This window comes from Ursus arctos, unplaced genomic scaffold (genome assembly GCF_023065955.2).
Source record: "Ursus arctos isolate Adak ecotype North America unplaced genomic scaffold, UrsArc2.0 scaffold_32, whole genome shotgun sequence".
NCBI classification, from domain to species: Eukaryota; Metazoa; Chordata; class Mammalia; order Carnivora; family Ursidae; genus Ursus; species Ursus arctos.
The window spans coordinates 16,902,952-16,925,026 of NW_026623008.1; the positions used below are offsets into that span (position 1 = coordinate 16,902,952).

At 51.1% G+C, this 22,075-nt stretch overlaps 1 protein-coding gene across 1 annotated transcript in view; it reads right to left on the reverse strand.

Annotated features, from left to right (window-relative positions):
- Positions 1-21,527, reverse strand: part of ASAP3 (ArfGAP with SH3 domain, ankyrin repeat and PH domain 3) — a 47,048-nt gene extending 25,521 nt beyond the window's left edge. The window contains 1 exon segment of the mRNA XM_026517075.4: positions 21,280-21,527. Coding sequence (XP_026372860.2) covers positions 21,280-21,408 — 129 coding nt within the window. The 5' untranslated portion in view covers positions 21,409-21,527.
- Between the last annotated feature and the right edge of the window lie 548 nt (positions 21,528-22,075).

Genomic DNA, 22,075 nt, shown 5'->3' on the forward strand with positions numbered 1-22,075 from the left:
ATGGAAAGCAGAAGAAAAAGGCTGCTCTGGTTTCTGGCAGATCTCCAGATCCCGCACCCTGAGAGGCTCCTTCACACTTCCTGTCCTTGGGTCTTCATGAAATATCCCTGAGTCCAGCCCACAAATTCCCCTTCGTGCTTCAGCTGGTTTGAGAGGATCTCTCTTCCCTGGAGTGTGGCAGAGACTGCTGGTTGGCTCCCAGTGTCCATTCTCTCTTCTTCCCTAGCAATAAGAACCCTGACTCTCCAGATGGCTACTTGGTCACTCATAATACAGGCTACACCTCCCAGCTTACCTTGCAGCTGAATGACTAAGTGCTGACCTATGTCATACAATGGATATTTCATTTGTTAGCTTCCAGAAGTACTCTTAAAAGGAAGGGAGGGACTACACACCTATTAAAATGGCCAAAATCCAAAACACTGACAACACCAAATGCTGACGAGGGTGTGGAGCAACCGGCATTCTCATAAGCTGCTGGTGGGAATGCAAAACGGTACAGCCCCTTTGCTAGACAGCTTGGCAGTTTAGTTAAAAAACTAAACGTACTCTTACCATACGATCCAGCAACTGCACTCCTTGGTATTTACCCAAATGAACTGAAAACCTATTCCCACATAAAAACGTGCACGTGGATGTTTATAGCAGCTTTATTCATAACCGCTAAAACTTGGAAGACAATGGAATATATTTAGCACTAAATAGAAGTGAGCTGTCGAGTCACAAAATACATGAAGGAACCATTAAATGTTTATTTCTGAGGGGCACCTGGCTGGCTCAGTTGGTGAAGCACGTGACTCTTGATCTTGGGGTTGTGAGTTTGAGCCCCACGTTGCGTGTAGAGGTTACTTGAAAATCTTTCAAAAAATGGATATTACTATGTGAAAGAAGCCAATCTGAAAAGGTTGCATCCTGTCTGATTCCAACTATGTGACATTCTGGAATCGGCAAAAGAATGGACACAATAAAAAGATTAGCGGTTGCCAGTGGAGGGAGGAATAAACAGGTGGAACACGAAGGATTTTTAGAGCAGTGAAACTTCTGCATGACACTGATCGTGGATACATGTCACTATGCATTTGTCAAAACTCATAAAATCTACCCCAAGAGGGAACCCTCACGTAACGATGGATCCGGGGTGACAATGACGCGTCAGCGTAGGTTCACGGATTCTAACAAATGTACCGCTCTGGTGTGGGACAGTGATAGTGAGGGAGGCTGTTTCTGGAGTAGGAGGTATATGGGAACTCTCTGTACTTTTCTGTGTGTGTGTGAAGATTTTATTTGTGTGAGAGAGAGTGTGCGCATGAGCGGGGGTGAGGGGGGGAGGGAGAAGCAGACTCCCCACTGAGCAAGAAGCCTGAGGTGGAACTCGATCCCAGGACCCTGGGATCATGACCTGAGCCGCAGGCAGCTGCTTAACTGACTGAGCCACCCGGGTGCCCCTCGCTGTATTTTCTACTCAACTTTGCTGTGAACTTAACAGTGCTCTAAAATATAAAGTATTTCTTAAACAAAGGGGAGGGCCTGGGTGGCTCAGTCTGTTAAGCATCTGACTCTTGATTTTCGCTCAGGTCATGATCTCAGGGTCATGAGATCGAGTCCCATGTCAGGTTCCACGCTGAGCGTGAAGCCTGCTTGAGATTCTCTCTCCCTCTGCCCCTCCATTCCACCCGCACACTCTCTCTCTCCCTCCGTCTTTCTCTAAAAAAAAGAAAAGAAAAGGAAGGAAGGGAGGGGTATCCTCTGTCATACCTTTCTCCCAGCTAGAATGCATTTGTGATGTCTAGAGCTCAGGCAGCCATCTTGGACCATAAGGTAGAAGCCACGTGTGTGGGTGGTGGAGCCACAAAGTAGGAGCCTTGTCCCTGGTGATTGGGGAGCCACCCTATCAGCCCTGGACCACTTATCTGTAGACTTCTTTTATATGGAAGAGAAATAAATGTCTATCTGCTCTGAGCCACGTGATGCTGGGCAGTTACTTGTGACTGAAGCTAGCTCTAGCTGGTACAGGCAGGCAAGTCACCTGAATGACCAACAAACTATGGCTCGATGCCCTTGTCAGACATGTATCAGGAAATGGCTTCCTGGCAAGATACCATTCCTACCCCTAGCAAAGTTCACACAGCCATTCATTCATTCATTCGTTCGTTCAACAGTTATCGAGTGCCTGCTATGCATTTGCACTCTGTGTGAAAGACACAGTCTCAGCTCTCCAGGGACATCTAAGGGGAGAAGGAGCCGAGCAAACAGATCCCTGCAATGTGATTAGGCCTATAATGGAAGGTGGACAAGGCACCCGGAGCCCAGGGGAAGCAGAACCGCGTCTGCTTGGAAGGAACAGGGAAAGCGTTAAGCTGGGATGCTTGACTGTGGGCATGGGACAGGCAGGAAAGAGACTCAGACTGCGCTGTGAGGTGGTGTGGAGAGCGCTAGGTATAAATGGTAGGATTGCTAGAGGAGGGAGGCTTGCTCTGGGAAGAATGGGAAAGGAGAGGAACACGGTCCATATGTTCGTTCATTCACGCATGCATGCATTCATTCGTTCATTACAACAAGGATCTACTGGTGCCTATTTTAGCCAGGCATGGCCCCTTCCTTCAAGAGGGTCCCAGACACATAAACAGGAAGTGCCCGAAGTGGGCACAAAGACGGGAGAATTCTAATCACCCTTCTCTCAAGAAAATATTTGAACACCATTCACACTGGGGTATAAATGACTGGTAATATCCGTCTACCCTCTATGATATAATGCAGCAAAGACTTAAGCTAAAGAAATATAGTTTTAAGGAGAAAATTCGGATCATAGTCTGGGGATGGGAAGGTATCTGGGGAAAGGCACAGTAGTTTCCAGAACTCCTGTAATGAGCTACCATAGCATGAGGAGTCACAGGCTGAGATTCTAGCCCCAGTCTCCTCAAAACTACCTCCCTGGGCGATATTAGCGCAGCACTTCTCCAAATCTCCTCTTGTTAAAATAGGAGAAAAATACTAGAACATGGGGAGAAAATCCATGCTCCACTTAAGTTACAGAGCTACCGATGAAGCTTACGTGAGATCACAGACATGGCAGCACAGGCCACGGCTTGAGGCACTTGGAAACTATGAGTATGAATCTTACTGTGGTTTGCTTTCTGCCTCTGTATGAGATCAGCCCTCATTCCCCATGTCTGAGACTGGATAGGCTAGGAAAAAAAAAATCAGTCTCTGGATTCAGGTGGGTCTATTTCATCCTCAGAGTGGGGTCTCTCACCAGCAGCATCACATGGGACCTTGTTAAAAACGCAATTCTTCAGCTGAACCAGGAAATCTAGGGGTGGGGCCCAGCAATTCGGTTTCACAAGCCCTCCAGGTGACTCCGATGCGTGCCCAAGTTTGGGAATCACGGGTTAATTCCACCCTTGAGACACCGTAAATCACCACAGCCAAACGTATGGGGCTGGTCCCAAACTACCCGATTTTGAATCGAGCTCCCTTAGGTACTTGCCATGTGACTTCTCTGTGCCTCAACGTCCCCATTCCCGAAACGAGGATGATAACAGTTTCTACTACAAAGGGTTGTTAGGGAAACGAAGGACTTCACCTGGGTAAAGTGCTTAGAACACTATTATTATTTGATAGCTAATAATGTTACCTATTCCAAAATTAAACCAAATTTGGTTAGGAATTTCTCAACCTTCCTGGAGCTAATTAAAGATCCTCTCCCCACCCTGCAACGATCCAGCTCAGCAAGATGTGTGAATGACAGGTGCAGAGGGGCCACCGGGCAGACAAGATGGTACATGTGAATGCCTGCGCTGTGCCAGGCACGTTTCTTGTCACCCTTCCAGCCCCCCTCTGCGGCAGGCATCACCACTGGCATTTTATAGATGAAGGTGCTGGGGGAAGAACATGTCCAGGGACGGTCAGGTCACATAATGCCGAACGGTGGCAGAGCTGTAATTGAAACCCAGGTCTGGCCACATCCAGGGCTGATGTTCTTTCCCTACCTCCAAGCGGCCCCACAGACATTCAGGGACATGGCTTCTTTGATCCGGGGACTGGTTCAGCCTCTGAATCTGAACCCAACTCCAGCACCTCTACCGTAGCCCCTCGCCATCCCTCAAACAGGGACAGGGCAGGTAGAGACCTGTGCCAAAACAAGAGGGTTGACAGCAGTGCCCCGACCACAAATACTTACAGGCTATCCTACTGAAGAGAACAGAGATTGTACAAGTTGGACCGGAGGAGGATTCCCAGGCCTGAGAGTAGAATTTAGGGAGACAGAAACAAAGTTCAGCTCAGAGGAAGAAGTTCCTAAGGAAGAGTAAGCGACCCTTGGTGAGAGTGAGCTCCCCACCACTTGAAGTATGCAAGGATTTCAGGTAGAAGAGCACGATTCAAGCACTGGACTTGGGTTTAGTAGTGATGGCCATTTCGAGTTCTCTCAAAGCTCAAAGTCAATGGCTCTATGCAGGAGTCTGGGCAGGCATCAGGCAGAGACAGGGGAGGCACAAGACCGTCAGGGACGTGCCTAAACTTGGAAAACCAACTGCAGTCCTTTGGGCAGCCTTGCCTGGCTGTCCCCAGACAAAGCCTGCATTCCCACTGGTGGCACTGCCCTTTGTGCCCCTACCTCCCCCAGCGTGCCCCCCTCCCAACCCCGTGCTCTGGCTCTGATTTGTATTCTCTTCAGGCAAAGACTACAGATGGCAGCACTAGGGCCATGCCCAGCTGCCCTGCTTGGAAAGGCCTTCTGCATGCCCCCCTCCTGGGTTAGGATTCATCAATAGGACCCATTCTTCATTCCTGTGATTTCCCAGAGCCAGCTGTGGTAACCATGGCGACTCAGCCAAGGGAGCAGAGCAGCAAAAGCTAAGGCCTTGGGATATTTCACCATTAGACATTCACTCCTTTGGACTATTATAATATGGAGCATAGGCACCACTTCTGTGGCATCATTAATCCACCTCTGTATTTCATCGACCCTGGATTTGGTTCACCATTCTGCTAAGACTGCTCTTCAGGTAGCCTCTACCAATTAAACCAGAGTTGGCACAGGAGATGAAAACCACTTTCCAGGGGCGCCTGGGTGGCACAGCGGTTAAGCGTCTGCCTTCAGCTCAGGGCGTGATCCCGGCGTTATGGGATCGAGCCCCACATCAGGCTCTTCCACTATGAGCCTGCTTCTTCCTCTCCCACTCCCCCTGCTTGTGTTCCCTCTCTCGCTGGCTGTCTCTATCTCTGTCGAATAAATAAATAAAATCTTTAAAAAAAAAAAAAAAAAAAGAAAACCACTTTCCATCTTTGCTTTGTTCCATGGTGCTGTCCCCCAGAGGACGAAATCACAGAACATTAGAGATAATCTAACACTGCCTCCTCATCCTACAGACTGCAGAACAAAGGCTCCGATGAGTTTCTTGCCCCAGGGCTCATTGGAAATGCCAACAAACTAAGGAAGGAATACAAACCAACACTTTTACGGGGCTTTGCAGTTTATAAAGCAGTTTCACACCCACCCTGTAAGATGCACAGCATCCCAACAAGGCAGTCTCCGCTCTTGTTCCCATCTGGCTGAAGAGTCAGTGAGGCTCAGGGAGGTGAAGGAAGTTGCCTGAGCTCGCGCAGCCACACAGTAGCAGGGATGCACCAGGGACCCGAACTGTGACAGTCTAACCCCCTGTTCACTTCTAGTCTGTGGACCCCCGACCCTGGACGTCCACAGAGTTACTACCCAGGCCCTATGAAGGCACACTGACAAGAAGCACTAGAGACCGATAAAAAAAAGTCTCACAGGTTAGCATGACCACATTCCAAACCTGTATGTAGCTGTTATGACTGATAAGACATAAAAGTCTTTAAAAGCATTCTTGAATTCATGGCGGGGCGCTTGGGTGGCTCAGTCAGTTAAGCACCTGCCTTCGGCTCAGGTCATGATCCCGGGGTCCTGGGATCGAGCCCCACGTTGGGCTCCCTGCTCCTTGGGGAGCCTGCTTCTCCCTCTCCCTGTTCGTGCTTTCTCTCTCATTCTCTCTCTCAAATAAATAAATAATCTTAAAAAAGCATTCTTGAATTCATGGTAACTTTTTCTCCTTTTCCAAATTTCTCAAGCAATACTAAAAATATGATTTCATGGGAAGGTCAGTGAAACTCTGACATTGAAGAGGGGTCCCCCTGTGAGGGGGCAGAATCTTGGCTCCTTTGAGCTTTCATATCCACAAAGAAGATTAAATTATATGTACTACATATTAAATGCTAAAATTAAAATACGATATTTTAACAAGCAAGCCAAGTTACACTTAAAACATTTAATGAAATGATATATAAAAAGAAAAAAGCATGGGGCGCCTGGGTGGCTCAGCTGTTAAGCGTCTGCCTTCGGCTCAGGTCATGATCTCAGAGTTCTGGGATCGAGCCCCACATCGGGCTCCCTGCTCAGTGGGAAGCCTGCTTCTCCCTCTCCCACTCCCCTTGCTTGTTCACTCTCTCGCTGTCTCTCTCTGTCAATTAAATAAATAAAATCTTAAAAAAAAAAAAAGAAAGAAAAAAACAAAAAAAAAAGAAAAAAGAAAAACAAAACAAACAAACAAAAAACAACCACACACAAAAAATCCCCCAGCTTCTCATTTCTACATCCAGCTACTAATGTACGGGAAATGCAGATGGAGAAATTGATGAAGCCACGCCTGGGGAATGCGGCAGTGAGCACAGACCGTGTGAAACTACAGAAAAAGCCACTGGTTTAACAAGGGGATCACAAAAAACGAAACCAGAAACGATGGAGGGGAAATCCTAAGAGGCTCAAAACACACACTGACAAATGGCAACTCATGGACCTTTGCTTTTTAAAACATTTTTTGGAATTTAAGCAAATTTTTGGCATTTGCTTCAGAATAGGATGAGAATCAGGGCAGGACTGGGTCACGTGTAAATGGAGGTTGTTCATAATTCTGTTCCGTCTCTGTGACAGTTCCAAATTCTCCATAAATTCAGAAAAAAGTAAGGGCTAGTAGATGAAAAAAATAAGATTGGGAAAATATTAATAGTTCTTGAAGCTGGGTGAGTCTCCTTTTGTGTATGTTTGAACATTTCTACAGTACAGAGTTAATACAAGAAGACAAGGGGTTCGTCCTCCCTTCCTTCTGTCCCTTCTTCCTTTTTTTAAGGAGGCTCCATACCCAGCGTGGAGCCCAATGCGGGGCCCGAACTCATGACGCTGAGACCAAGACCAGAGCTGAGATCAAGAGTTGGACACTCCACTGACTGAGCCACCCAGGCGCCCCGACGAGGGATTCTTACATTCAGAAAGGCAGAGAAGCACTGCCCTAAGTTATGGAGACCGGACCCTGACACCTTAGTATGAGGAACTGATTCTTTGCAATGGACAGCTGTCAGGGCACAGCTTTTGACAAGGTGATGGAAAAGAGGGTTTGGAGAAGTTGGCCTGAGGGAGGCCAGGGCATGGGGCACAGGGCCAACGGAGGGCAAGGATCGGGCGGAAGGGTCTTGAGGGGCAGGCAGGAAGGGGGAAAGGCTGACCTGCTGGCTAGAGGCAGCCTCCACGCTCCGTGGCCTGATTACAAAAGGCACATAGTGGAAAGAGCACAGGATGTGAAGGGAGGTCTATTCCAGACCCAATTTCTCACTCGTTCGGAGACCCTGAGCAAGTCCCCAGCATCTCTCAGCTGTCGGCAGTCTACCTGCAAAATGGGAATGACAGTCACCGCTGCTCCAGTCACCCCCCACTGAGAATCAACTCATACAAAGACCGGGGAAGTTTGTAGCCCATGCAAACGTGAGCTGTCCTGTTCAAGTCAGGCTCTAAAGTTTGCTTTTTCTCGTCCACCTGCCCAACCACCAGATCCAGAGAAAGGCAGGGAGCCCCACTGGGCCCTTCCTGGGTGGCCAGCAAGGAAGGGAAAGGGTGGGACTGAGAAGTATTTCCAGCATCCCACCTCCAGGGCAATCCCAGCTCAACTCCACACCCTTAACAGTGTCTGCCCAGGAAGCTCAAATCCGCAAACCTACCCCTCTCCACCCAGCAGGACAGGGGGAGGAGCTGCGATAAGGTCTCTAACGAGTCACTGGCACATAGTAGGAGTTCATTCACACATTCTGAAGGCCTAGCTGTCCCCAAGGCCCTGCATGGGTGCTGGGGAGAAAGGGATGTCAGCTCAGGTCCTGCCCTCAAGGTGCCCGGTGTGGGAGACAGGACACAATATCGAAGAGCTGAGGAGGCCCTTGGGGAAGCCCAGAGCAGAAGAGAAGCCTGCGTGGGGACACAGACAAAGAGGACCCACCCCGTGCTGAGATGAAGTGATGTTTCTCCGGGGCCTTAAAAAACGAGGAGACATTGGTGGAGCAAAGTGAGACAGGGGAAGGCGACTTTAAGAGAGGAGAGGTGCCTGGCAAAGTCCCTGGGTAGGAACGTTTCCCACATTTGGGGACCAGCCAGGGGCTTCCTGCAGCAGCGCTTACCAGGGCCAGCAGGGAAGCAGTGAACAGTGAGGCCTCAGGGCCGGGCAGGGCCCAGAATGACCCACTGGGAGACCAAGCTCACAGTGAGAGCTGAGCAGAGGCTTCTAGCACTACTGTATGCCAGGCTGTGTTGTAAGCGTGTAACAAACTTTTTAAAAAAACTTTTATTTATTAAGTAATCTCTACCTCCAACGTGGGGCTCAAACTCACAACCCCAGGATCAAGAGTCGCACGCTCTACCACACGTGACATACTTAGTACCATTTCATGTAACCCTGTCAATAGTCCCAGGAGGTTTTACAGATGAGGAAACTGAGGCCCAGGGAAGTTTTGGCATTTGTCCAGGCTCGTACAACTAGTAAGTGGTGGAACTTAAGACTTAGACCCAGGGTGTCAGGCTCCGGAGTCCATACTGTTAACCAAACCCCTGGGTTTTATCCCACAGGTGATGGGGAGCACCCGCAGGGCTGTGGTTCAGAGAGGAGTGATGTGGTAAATTCTGATGGTAGGAAGATCAGCTCTATGGCTTGGCTGCAGACCCGTGTCCGAGTGGGAGAAAGGGGTGCAGACTCATCCCCTAGGCACGACAGGGTGATGGGGAACACAGCCCAGCCCAACCCAAAGCTGATCACACACAACAGGAAGGACTTGGATTCCAAGGTCCCAGAGTGAGTCTACTAACTAACATGAATCCAGTCACCCCCCTTCTGAGTGATCACTTCAGGGCAGGCACTTTATGTTTACCTCGTTTATTCCTCCCAGCGGCCCTGCGAGGTAGTCATTATCCTTCCCATTTTGCAGATGAGGAAACTGAGGCCGGGGTAGATTAGGCAACCGGCTCAAGGCCACGTAGACAGCTCCTTAGTTCCCAGAGCCTTCTGTCATTATCACACTACAGCAAAGCATGAGGTGAATCCCACCTGGCTGAGCCTGTTATCTCTGTAAGCACTACTGTGAATATTAAATTTGGCTGTATTTTTTTTTTTTTAAGATTTTATTTACTTGAGGGGCGCCTGGGTGGCACAGCGGTTAAGCATCTGCCTTCGGCTCAGGGCGTGATCCCAGCGTTATGGGATCGAGCCCCACATCAGGCTCCTCCGCTATGAGCCTGCTTCTTCCTCTCCCACTCCCCCTGCTTGTGTTCCCTCTCCCGCTGGCTGTCTCTATCTCTGTCAAATAAATAAATAAAATCTTAAAAAAAAAAAGATTTTATTTACTAGAGAGAGAGACAGACAGAGATAGTGCGAGAGAGCACAAGCAGGGAGGAGAGGGAGAAGCAGGCTTCCCGCGGAGCAGAGAGCCCGATGTGGGATGGTCTCAGGTACCCTGGGATCATGACCTGAGCCGAAGGCAGACGCTAACTGATTGAGCCACCCAGGCGCCCCTAGGCTGTATTTTTTCTATAATGGTGGATGTCAGACATCTTGAGAGGTAATGCAGAAACATTTTGAGGGAAGGGAAAGGGACTGAATTTTAGGCCTGCCTCTGTCACTAGCCCTTCTGTGTCCCTCTGAGCACGTTCCTTCCTCTTGGGCCTCGGTTTCCCCATCTGTACACCTTAGAGTTGATGGACATGAGTGCTAAATTTCCTTCCACGTCATGCTCTGGGGCTCAGAGTCCTGTTAATTGTATCCTGCAAGGCTGCTCCAACCTCAGGCACCAGCGAGAACACGACGCCAAATGGTTTTCCTCTGGCCGGGCAAGGCTCCTGCCCCCCAGGACCCAGGAGTCCAGGCTGGGGCCGTCAGAAGGAGGCGCCAGAGAGCAGGGCAGGGCTCTTTCCAGCTCCCCTGTGCATCCCCTATGTGGAGGGGCCCTAGCCTTGTCTGCCTGCAGCCCCTGCACCCCCCGCACTAGCTAAACTGCAGAGTCTGGGAGCCAGGACCCGGGCCCCAGCTCTACCCCTGCCCCTGCTGTGACCTTGTTCAGTCTCCTTCCCTCCCAGACTGACTCCCGGCTCCCATCTGGAGTCTGGAACGAAGGGGTTGGGCGGGATGCGGAAGGCTCCTGCCAGCTCTGACATTTATTATTTCAGGGTCCCTCAGCCTCTCGCTGTTTTCCTTCCTGCACGGCCGGAGCCCGTGACTGGCTGTGGTCCCCCTCAGCTGGGCCCCTGCAGATGTCTCCCCAGCCAGGGAAGCTGCTCAGCCTCCCCAGCTGCCCCTTGCAGGGTGGTGAGGAGCGGGGAGGAAGAGGGGTTGCAGGAAGGGAGCCGCACCCTCAACGTAAGCTGAGGCCTCTGCAAACCCCAAGTTTCCTGGCTGGGATTTTTCTCGGGAGACTGCTAGGCAGTGATGAGCTAAGACAGCAAGAACTCTGCCGGACCGATCGCCTTAGATTCCCGTCTGACTCCTGGCCCCAAGCCCTGAATTCCACCCAACTCTGCAGACAGCCTGGCCTGCCCTCTCTGGGTAGAGGAGCCAAGGGTCCCCCGCCTCCCGTTCTCTGGTTCCCTTATTGGCCTAGATGAATCCCCTCCCTGCGCCCAACTGGATATCCATCACTGACCCCATAAACCCCAGTCCTACCCAGCTTTGCAATTTCCTCAACATGCCAGGCTGTTGCCAGCCGCCAAGCTTTTGCTCATGCTGTTCCCGCTGCCTGGACGGTCCCTCCCCCATTCCACCTAGTAGACACTTAGCCTTCCGGGACTCTGCTTAGGTCACCACCTCCCTACCTCTACAGAACTGACACCTCCAGAACCCATCCCTCCTGCCTTTAGGCTTCCCTGTGCCCATCGGGGCATTCGTGGCCCTTAGGTACCACGCGTCTGACTTCCCACTGGGGCTGAAGACCCAAAGGGCGGGGATCGGCTCATTTGCCTTTGAATCCACAGCACCCAGCACAGCGCCCAGCACGTGAATAGCCACAAACGTTTGTGGAATGAATAACTGAATGGATGAATATTAGCAAGGCCCTATGTGAACACAGAAAAAGCAACAGGAGCTCCGGACTCCAGCTTTCACATCACACTGTGTTGAGGTCCAAATTCTCTTTCCGATAGTCTTAGCTGAGTGACCTGGAGCAAGTGACTTAGTTTCTCAGAGCCTCCATTTCTCCATCTGTCAAATGGGATAATAACAGCATCTATCTCACAGGCATTTCAGCCTGTAGCCCAGTGCCCTGCGTACAGGAAGGGGGCTGTAGCCTAACTCTCCTGCCCAGCAACCATCTTCTCTGTACACCCAGGCCCTGAGACCCACACCCCCCAGCTACCAGGGGAATCACCTGGAGCACTCCAAAAAGTAAGGATACCAGACCTATTAAATCAGAGTCAGGCATGACCTACGGAGTGAGAGGTCAAGCACTCCCAAGGGCTTTGAACGGCCAAGTCCAGATCCTGGCTTTGCCACTTACTGCTAGTAGAGTTTGTCAGATTGAGCAAACATAAACATAGGACATACAGTTATACTTGAATTTCAGATCATCAGTGAATAATTTTTTTAGGATAAATATGTCCCAGATATTGCATGGGCATCCTGGATATTATCTGGCGATCCTGTTTACTAAGCTGTTAGTCTCTCTGCGCCTTCACTTCCTTATGGATTACAGGGGTTAGAGTCGGGAAATGCTTACAGCACGGCCTGCTGTTTGCTGTTCCTATTTTTATTGCTTTTAAAGCCACCCAGATGACATGAAAGAACCTTGCAAACATGACACTAACTGAAAGAAACCAGACATGAAAGGCCACATATTGGAGGAGTCCACTGATATGAAATATTCAGAACAGGCAAATCCAGAGGGACAGAGAGTGGCCAGGGGCTGGGGGAGAGGCAGTGGGGAATGACTACGAAGGAGCACAGCATTTCTTTTTGGGGTGAGGAGATATTCTGGAGTAAGAGGTCGGTCTGGACAGAAAAGACCCTGGACCTGCATGCTTTAAAATGGTTAAAATGGTGAATTTTACTTTCATTTAAAATAATAATAATAATAAATAAATAAAATGGTGAATTTTATCTCAATTTTAAGAAATCTACCTAAAAGCAACCCCGGGGACTGTCACATGCAGTCAGGACAGACTCACGGAGGCCCTCAATAAACGTTTGATGAAGAAATGAGTGGTTGAGAGGCAGCAAAAGGCAGGGCTGAGGGAAGAAACTGCCTGGTCCAGAACTGGGCTCAGCTCTTCACTCCTGGACACCCACACGGGACACAAGATTCCCCTTTTGGCTCTGGTGCCAGGACAGCCCAGATAATTTTAGCGATCACTCGTAATAATGGCTTCATTCCTGTTGCAATGATCTCGTTTCCTCTGTGTGGTTCCTGATCTTTTTAGCTATCCCACATGCAAGTGTAATTGTGTTTTTAGTAAAAGTGACTTTTAAAAAGTTAAGTATCTGCTATGTGCAAGAAATATGCTAGATGCTTTATATGTAATCCCCTTGAACGACCCCACAAGATAGTTATCATCGCCCATGATTTACAGATGGGGAAACTGAGACTCAGAAAGGTGAAGTCATGTGCCTGAGGTCACACAGCCAATAGGAATTCAAACCCAGGTTTGTCAGATGTCAGTCCCTGGACTCTCTCCTTAGACCTCAGCCTCCTCTCTGTAGGCTGTGGCTTGTCAATCAGCTCTCCACGGGCATAAGTCCTTCTCCTTTCCAGATGGGCGTCTTGTCTCGTCATCGCCATGCCCTCAGAACCTATCTTCCTGCCTGTGCACACAGCGGGTGTTCGGTAAGTTCGGCAACCTCACGTGGGCATGCCAAAGCTCACCACAATCGTTTTCACCCTGACTGCTCATCCCTCGCCTGGGGAACTTCTGAACGGCTCACGTGTCCGGGCCTCACCCCTGGGAGATTCTCATAAAGTCGGTCTGGGTGGAGCCTACAGCATTTGAAGTTCTTAAAAGCTCAGTCAAGGTCAAAAGCCAGCTGAGTTAGAGAACATTTAGCAGCTGTTCCGAGGTCAGCCTCCTGTACCCTCCACAGTAAGGCCCACTCACCGACCCCAGTGAGGCCCAGTCACAGTGCTCCCAGGACAGAGGGCGCCCAGGGCTCTGCCCCAGAGACTGGGGAACTCACTGTTCCTCCACGGGCCACACTGCCTCATGTGCTCTGGGCCCAGGCGCTAGGCCCATTGAAAGGATCTTCTGGCAGGGCACCTAGGTGGCTCAGCTGGTTGAGCGTCTGGCTCTTGGTTTCGGCTCAGGTCATGATCTCAGGGTCATGAGATCGAGCCCTGCGTTGGGCTCCATGCTCAGTGGGGAGTCTGCTTGAGGTTCCCTCTCTGTCCCTCCCCTGCTCGCTCACTCTCTCTTTCTCTCTCAAACAAATAAATAACAATTAAAAAAAAAAAAAAGGATCTTTTAGCAACAACGTCTGTCTGAGGACTAGACTACCAAACTGCCTTCGGGAAAAGCATTTCCCTTCTGCCATGCCCCGAAGTTCCAGTTTCTGTCCTCAAACCTGCTCCCACCTGGGAAAACCCTCTTGGTGCAGGTCCCCAGCCATCATCCCCTGTGTCTGCTCCCCATCTCAGGAGAACCTCTCATCGGCCCGCTCCTCGGATCAGTCCAGGCCAGTATAGAGGGGAAGCCAGCACTAGCCCTGCTCCTAACCTGTTCATCCACGACCGCCATGTTGCCACGCTCAAGGGTTGTGTCCGCCATTTTCTTATTTTTGCCTCTGGACATCTAGGCAGCGTCTGACTGAGCTGAGCATGGCTCCCTCCTCCAAACATTCCTCTCCTGGCTTCTGGGGCACTGTACTCTCTTGAATTCCCTCCTTCCCCACTGGCAGCTCCTTCTCAGCCTCCTTCCCCCCTTATTCTCTCAGCCCCGGAGCTCCCCAGAGCTTGGACCCGGGGCCCTCTTCATGCCTCTCCCTGGGCGATCTCATCCATTCCCTCAGCTTTAAACACCAGCTACTGTAATGTATGCACACGTGGTCCATGGACCGCCCGCATGAGCGTCTCCTGGGATGCTGGTTAAAATGCAGATTCCCAGGCAGCCCCCCTCCCTGCTGGCAAATTGGCCAAGGACATTTGCCACTTTTTGCCAGTCTGGCATCTGGATCTCCTTCCTCTCTCTGCGAAATTACTTGCGGCGTAAGTCTTGGCAGAGCTTGCCTCCTACAAAAGCTGACAAGACCAAATGCTTGCGGTTCCAGACCGCCTTGCAGCTAGGGTCCCGGTGTGGGCGTGAGGCTGGGCCAAGCAGGCACTCACTGCAGACTCCGAATCAGGAGCGGAGAGTGGAGGATCTTATGCTGGTGGGGACAGCAATGAGGGAGCCCAGTCTCCAAGGACGGCGGCAGTAACAAGCTGTGACATTTAGCCCCTGGCGGCAGTGTCCTCGCCAAACTGGCTCAGTGGAGTGACTCTGGCTGAGAGCCTGCCTGCTGCCTCACCCCAGCTCTCCAGCTTCCCAGAAATTCTGTGACCTACTGAATATTCCCTTTCAATGAACTCCTTTTTTGTGTGAAGCGGCTCAGGTTGGTTCCTGTTGTTTGCAGTGAGAGGCCTAAGCAAGATACAGCTGCTGAATTAGACTCTCTACAAGTGGTATCAGGTGATTCTTACCCAGACGCAAGTTTGAAACCCACTATCTCAACTCTGACAACTCTCCAATGTGTATCTCCAGCCCACTCCTTTCATCTCCAGACTCATATATCCGAAACAAACAAACACACTCAGATATCCGAACGCCTTCTTGACATCTCCACTTGGATGTCTCAAAGACCTATGAGATTGCACAAACAGGATTCCTGACTTTCCCCCAAACCTGTTTCTCTCCCAGATTTCCCCTTCCTAGGAAAGGGTAAATGGAACTCTTCCTTAGGAAGCTGGGGACCGTTCTTGACCACCCCCCACATGCACTCCATCAACAAGTCTTAACATTGCTATGTAAAATACTTCTAGAATCTGTCCACTTCTCTCCTCCACCAGTCACGGCCCTACCCACATTTCCATCATCTCTTCCATGAACGGCTGCAACAGCGTCCTTGGGTTTTCTCCTGCTCCCTCCAATCTGATCTCCACATGGCAGCTGATATGATCTTTCTAGAACAGAAATTGGATCATGCTGCTTGCCTGCAAAACAGATAAAATCCAAACCTGCTACCAGGGCCTACAAGCTTGAATATGATCTGGCCCCTGCCTGCCTTCCCAAACTCCTCTGGTCTTGCTCTTCCATCTGCTCATCACTACACTTCTGCCCCTCTGGCCTCTTTTCAGTATCAGATACTTTATGTTCTTTACTGCCCCAGGGCCTTTGCTTAAGCTGTTCCCTCGATCTGGAGCACCCTCACACCATTATTCTCTATTAATGCTTCTTTTTAGTTTTCTTCTTGTATTCGTTATCCAACCAATGTTTTCTGAGCACCTACTATGGTGTTATGGTAAATACCAGGGGTACAGTGGTGAGATTAGATTCTATTCTCATGGAAGTCAAAATCGAGTGAGAAATCAGATTTTAATAACATCATTATACAAATAAATACAAAGTATATCTATGATGTGTGCTGCAAAGGAGAGAGATATGGTGCTATTAGGGAGAACTGAGCTAGAATAAAAGCAGAGAGACAAGTTAAGAGGCCACTGTAGTGTGCCACGGGAGAGGTGATGGTGGTTTGGACCAGCGTCGGGATGTAGAGAAGAGGGCAGGCTGTGGAGATGTTTATAGAACAGGTGACCCTTGGTGATGAAGGATGCATGTGGAGGTACAAGGTTTCTGGCCAGTGTAACAGAATAGAGGGAGGAACCACTCACAGAGAAGGGGATACTGGAAGGGCCAGCCTGTGCAGGAAGTCATGAGTGTGGATTTGGACATGTTGAGAAGTGAAATAGCCAAGTGAGCAGCTGAACATGAGGGTCTGGGCTGGATATGCCAATGTGTGAGCGAGTCACTTAAAGATGAGAGAGGACCGAAGCCATGGGTGTGGATGGGATTGTCTGGGGAGGGGCTAGCATGCAAAGAAATGAGGACCCAGGACCAAAGCCCAAGGAAGGCCTTGACCAGGAGAATGAGCCTTCATGCCACTTATCACAACATGCAATTACTTACTTGTTTGTTAATCTGTTTACTAGTCTTCCCCAGAAGACTTGTAAGCACAACAGAGCAAGGCCTGTATTTCTTTTAATAAGCAATGTGTCCACCCGGCACGTAATATAGGGCCTGGCACTGAGCAGTCCCCAGGCACTATGCTGGCTGCTGTGCCCCTCAGCAGGACTGGCCTCATCCATTCCTTGGACAACATGACTGGGTTCACTGGTCCCCAGTGTCCAGCAAAAAACCCAGTGACGAATTGGCAGTCACGGCCTTCTAAGTCATGCTACACTCCATGTGTTTTGTTTTTTAAAGTAGGCTCCACGCCCAGCACAGAGCCCAACTCAGGGCCTGAACTCACCACCCTGAGATCAAGACCCAAGCTGGGATCAGGCGCCGGATGTCCGACCAACTGAGCCACCCAGGCGCGCCGAGCTCTCCATCTTTGTAATTCCACTGAACCTGTGCTTTCCAAACTGGGGTCCATCTACACCTGGACAACCAAGTAGGCAGAAAACAGGACGAGTACCGTGCCTCTCCCTGGATCTTAGATGGTGCATCGGGGGCAGGCACTTTCCCAGCTCTGCCCCTCTTCTCTGAGAAGCGTTCCGTCCCATAGCACAGGCCCCTGTAGCCACGCTTCCCCTGCCTAAGTCTAGCCTTCCGTGACCTTTGCTGATGAAACCAGAGGAGGAAAGCCATTTTCTAGAACACATCCAGAAGCAGCGCCAGGCCATCAACCTCTCCGCCAGGAACTGGGAAGTGGGACCCACGACCGGCTTGGTTACCTTCAGACACGAGACCAGTGAGGTCACAGGAATGTGGGGGCTGAAGCTGCCTATCTTCCCCAGAAGACTGTGTGATACCTTCCGGGGCCTGTGTGATGACAAGTGAGCAAAAGCACCGTTCAGATGTGCAGAAAGAAACAGAGGCAAGAGAGCCAGAATGATGAAGCAGCTGCCTTTGTTCCTGACGACTTCCCAGCCCAAGCGAGGCCCTGGCGCGGTCTCCTATTACTTGCCTCGCTCCAGTCCCACGAGGCCCCTCTAATTCCTTAAAACAAGTTTCCTTTCAACATAAACAGCTTGAGAGGGCTTGTGTTTCTTGCAAACACACAATCTCGAAGATTACATAATTCTTATTCTTTTTTGTAAAACAAATAAAGACACATGATGAAGCGGAATATAAAAGTCACAAGAGTATTAGCAACAAAATTCTTCCTAAAACAAGATTCAAAAAAAAAAAAGCAAAAGCCACAAAGGAAAAGACAAATCTGACTCCAATAAAATATGAACTATGTAATATAAGACATGATACTAATCGAGGTAAACATCCTTCTAACCACCAGCCCCTTACGATTATGTGTTTTCTTTGAAGACATTCATTGGGAAGCACACATATTTCCACAGCTATTACCTCCGGGGAGAGTATAAGGCTCGTGAGGCACGATGAGAGGTGACTTTTGCCTTTTCTGCTATGTTTTTATATGTTTTAATTATAAATGATGTCTTTATAATACTATACGCTAACTATATTGGAATTAAAATTTAAAACTTAATAAAAAATTATCATGTCCTGTGTGCAATTAAAACTACATTAACCTTCCAATAGATATATGAGACACAAGCCTCGGGAGATCTCCTATTTGTGGAAGACTGCTTTATCTAAGATCTAGCAGGAGATCGAAGTTCACCAGTAGTTTGAGATGCGCACTATAGCATGAATTTTCAGCACTGGTCAAAATGGCTTACGTGGCTCCTGAATATGCTCTCTTCCTACCAGTGTCCAAATTCACTCACTTACCCTCTCTACTGGATGATGGAGGTCTTCCATTTTTCAAGACCCAGCTGGAAGTCACCTCCTCCAGGAAGCTCTCCCTGACTGCACCAGTCCTCACTGTTCTCTCACTCCCCCACCCTACTGGCCTCTTATGGCACCTTTCTATACTTTTTTCTAGGCACTCAGGACAGACTCCTGTGATTCCTACTTATCTCCTTAAGATAGGCCACATCTCCCCAGCCAGCCAGCAACCCAGAGCAGCATCTCCATGTCCTTGGTGCCTAGCCCAGAGATGGCACGAACCGGATAGGGAATACACTTAGAGTCGGACAGACCCACTATGTGACATTAGGTGACTGCCTTAACCTTCTTGGGCCCATTTCCCCCTGAGCTCTTGTGAATAAAAGTGAGATGATGACTGTAAAGGGGCCCAGTACAGGAAAGAGGTGGTTGACAGAATGATTATTTGTCTTAATATTCCCTCACATTTGTATAGTGTTTCACAACTAAAAACAAAAAACTTACCAACCTAGAGAGGAAAGCAAGGAGTGATTACTAGACCCATTTTAAGGGTGGAATAACTGAGGTTCAGAGAGGTTACATAGAGAGAACAGACATTTGGACTTCAGAAGGAAACAGAATAGGATCAGGGGTTAGAATATTTGGGTGGCAATGCCAATTCTTCTATTACCCAGAAGGAGGAGCTTGGACAAGTCTCTTGTACTCTCTGGACATCAGTTTCCCCAACTTAAATGAGAGTTCCTAGGCGATCTCTATCTTAAAGTGTTGCTCAATGCTGACATTCTAGTTTTCAGTGGCCTGCCCAGGGTCCTTCCTAGTAGGACTGCAAAAAAGGGCTGCAAGTCCCAGGACAGAGTCTCTAGTTACTCCCGGGAAACCAGCAGAGACAGGAAGACCTGCTTTAAGAATCTGTCGCATTTTAGTTCAGCCAAATGGAGCTTCAAGCCTGGGGGTGGGTTAGTCATGTCCAGAATGGGGGTAGGGGTGGAGTGGGGGAGCTGGGGGGTGGGCGGATGTCAGCATCAACCTACATGTAAATACAAACATGAATGCAAAATCAAACAGGAAACCTCAGGAAAGTCCAATCCAAAGGTCAGATTCTAACTTTTCGGACACTGAAATGCTGAAGAGAAAAGCTGTGTTTGGGTGCCACAGGCTTTCTGCTGCAAAAACAAACCCAAAAACAAACCCTCACATGCACCAAATCAAAGTCCTGAAGGCAAAAGAGGCTGGATTTTTGTCTGGCCTGAACGGGGGCAAAGCTGAGCCCTGACCAGAGTCTACGACAGCCTCCAGACCCGTTCCAAGGGCTCCCCCTGCTACCTCCCCCCACTCGTTCCCCAGCACACGCAAGTGCTAACACACACCAGCCAGGCAAGGCCAGATGCACAGGCATAAATGGGCATTTCTGTCCCTGGAGAAAGGTTCATAGTACGGTCCCTTCTCCTGCTCCTGCTCTGATTTAACATTTTAATGAACAACCCAGAGAGGAGGGTGAACCGTGAAAGCCCGAAGGATGCCAGTGGCACTGAGCTCTTCCAGGTCACGAAATGTGAGGCTATGAAGACAAACCTCAGGAAGCACGCTCCCGTCAAGACAGTTTCCCTGGGAACCTCCCAGAAACACAGAATCCACATTCATAGGCGGTGGACTCCCAGTTACTGGTTCTGCGCAAGGAAAGAAGCCAAAAGGTCACTGGCTGCTTCTTATTTTAATGAAAGCCTGTAACCCTACTATGTGGAATGCACTAGGCTAGGCTCTGCGAGAGAGATGAGGACAAGAGCCCCGGTCTCTGTCTAAAAAGGTCCATCAATGAACCTGATAATCATTCCATTTATCAAGATGCATGCTTTACTCACACTGACTCATGTAATACCATAGTCCTGTGAGGTAAACATTATTATCCCATTTTATAGATGCCAAAAATGAGGCGCAAACAGATCAGGCCACATACCCAAGCTCACGCAGCTGGCAAACAGCAGGGCCAGAATTTGAACACAGCTCTGCCTCTCGCAAAGTCAATGCTCTTTCCACAATCCTCTGTCACCCCCACCGAGAGATGCACAGACTCTGGGATGGGGGTTCAGCCTGCCGGGGAGAAGAGGAGAAGGAGATACTCCTCAAGACACTGGCCCAGGGTATTATGAACTATTGAGCTTTGTATCTGCCATACAGTAGGCGCTCAATACGCTTCTGGTGACGGATGGAAGATGAGAGCTTCTGCTAAAGTCCCAGATGCCACCCAGTTCGGGGCACCCTCTGAAAGGGGGATGCACATCCACATTATTCTCCCTCGGCCCAAAGCCGCAGGGGGTCTGCCCTGGAACAGCCCCGCAGAGGAGGCCGGGGAGAGCGCAGCAGGTCGGGAGAAGAGGAATGAACTCCAGTACGCACGGGAATGGGGTGGGGCAGCCTGCAAGGGCGAAAGAAAAGGCCGGGGACGCGTTGCTGGGAAAGACAAAGAGAAAAGGGGAGGGGAGGGGAGACTACAAACTTGCCAACAGCCTGGCCAAGGTGAACCCCGGCTCCTGGCGCCTTCTCATTCGCATTCATTCCACAAGCGCCGGCCAAATCTCAGAACCAGCAGCCAGGGGGAGGGGGCCTCCCTGCAGCCGGGGAGAAGTAAGTTCAGGACTGAGGCGGGAAGGCCTGTGTTCCAGGACGGGAGTGACTTGGGGAGCAAACTTGTGGGGCTCCGAAGATGAAAACCCAAACAGAAGCAGTGAAGCACTGAACAAACACGCATGCGACGGGGCAGGTCAACAAGAGCACTGGGGTTATGACCCCGACCTGGGAAGTCTGTCAGCGAGATGACCTCAAGGCCCCCCGCACAAAAAGTCCCTCGGGCCCCCCCCCCCCCCGGACTCGACAGTGAGGGCACCGATGTTTGAGATGCACTCGTTTCTCACAGATCTACAGAGGGGTCAGGTTTCCGGGGCGCGGTAAGGGCCAACGCAGCTCCGGTCACGCCCGTGAAGGTCAAGGAGAGGCCCTGCCGGGACCCCCGACCCCTCCCGCCTCGGCCCCCTCACCTCCTCCCGCGCCAGTGCCGCCCCCCGGCACCGGGGCATCTTGGCGGCAAAGGCGGCGGCCCCGGCCGGGGAGCTGAGGTCGTCCGCAGTGACGGCTAGGAACTCGGCGACGCTGAGCTGCTCGGGCATGGCGGGCGCGGGGCGGGGGCGCCGGGACTGCCAGAGCGGGGCGCGGGGGGCGCTCGCTGCAACTAGCTGGGCCGGCCTCACAGCCCGCCGCGAGCGCCGTCGGGGCCTCCGCACGCCCCGCCCCCTTCTCGCCGCCCCGCCCCCGACCGCCTTCGCCCGGCACTGCCGCGTCCCCTCGCGTCCTGGGAGCCCAGAGCTTCCCCACTCCGCCAGCCTTTAGGCTCCGCCCCTGGCCTTCCAGCCTCTTCCCCCCACCCCCTTAGCTTGGACAACCCGGCCCAGGCCCCTCGCCGGGCTCCCCAGCCCCACCCCCAGGCCTCCCAGCCCGAGAGCTCCGCCCCTGACTCGCTGCCCCGCCCCCGGCCCCCCGGCCCGGCTCCTCGGCCCCGCCCCCAGGCTGCGAAGCCCGGGAGCTCCGCCTCTCGCCCCGCTCCTCAGCCCCGCCCCTAGGCCTCCCAGCCCCTGAGAGCTCCGCCCCTGACTCGCTGCCCCGCCCCTGACTCGCTGCCCCGCCCCCGGCCCCTAGCCGGGCTCCTCGGCCCCGCCCCCAGCCCGCCCAGCCCCTGAGAACTCTGTCCTGACTCTGCACCTCCCGGGCCTCGCTAGAAGTTCTTCTGCCGCATCTCCCTCTCGGCCCCTCCACGGCCACGCCCCCTTTTAATCCCTC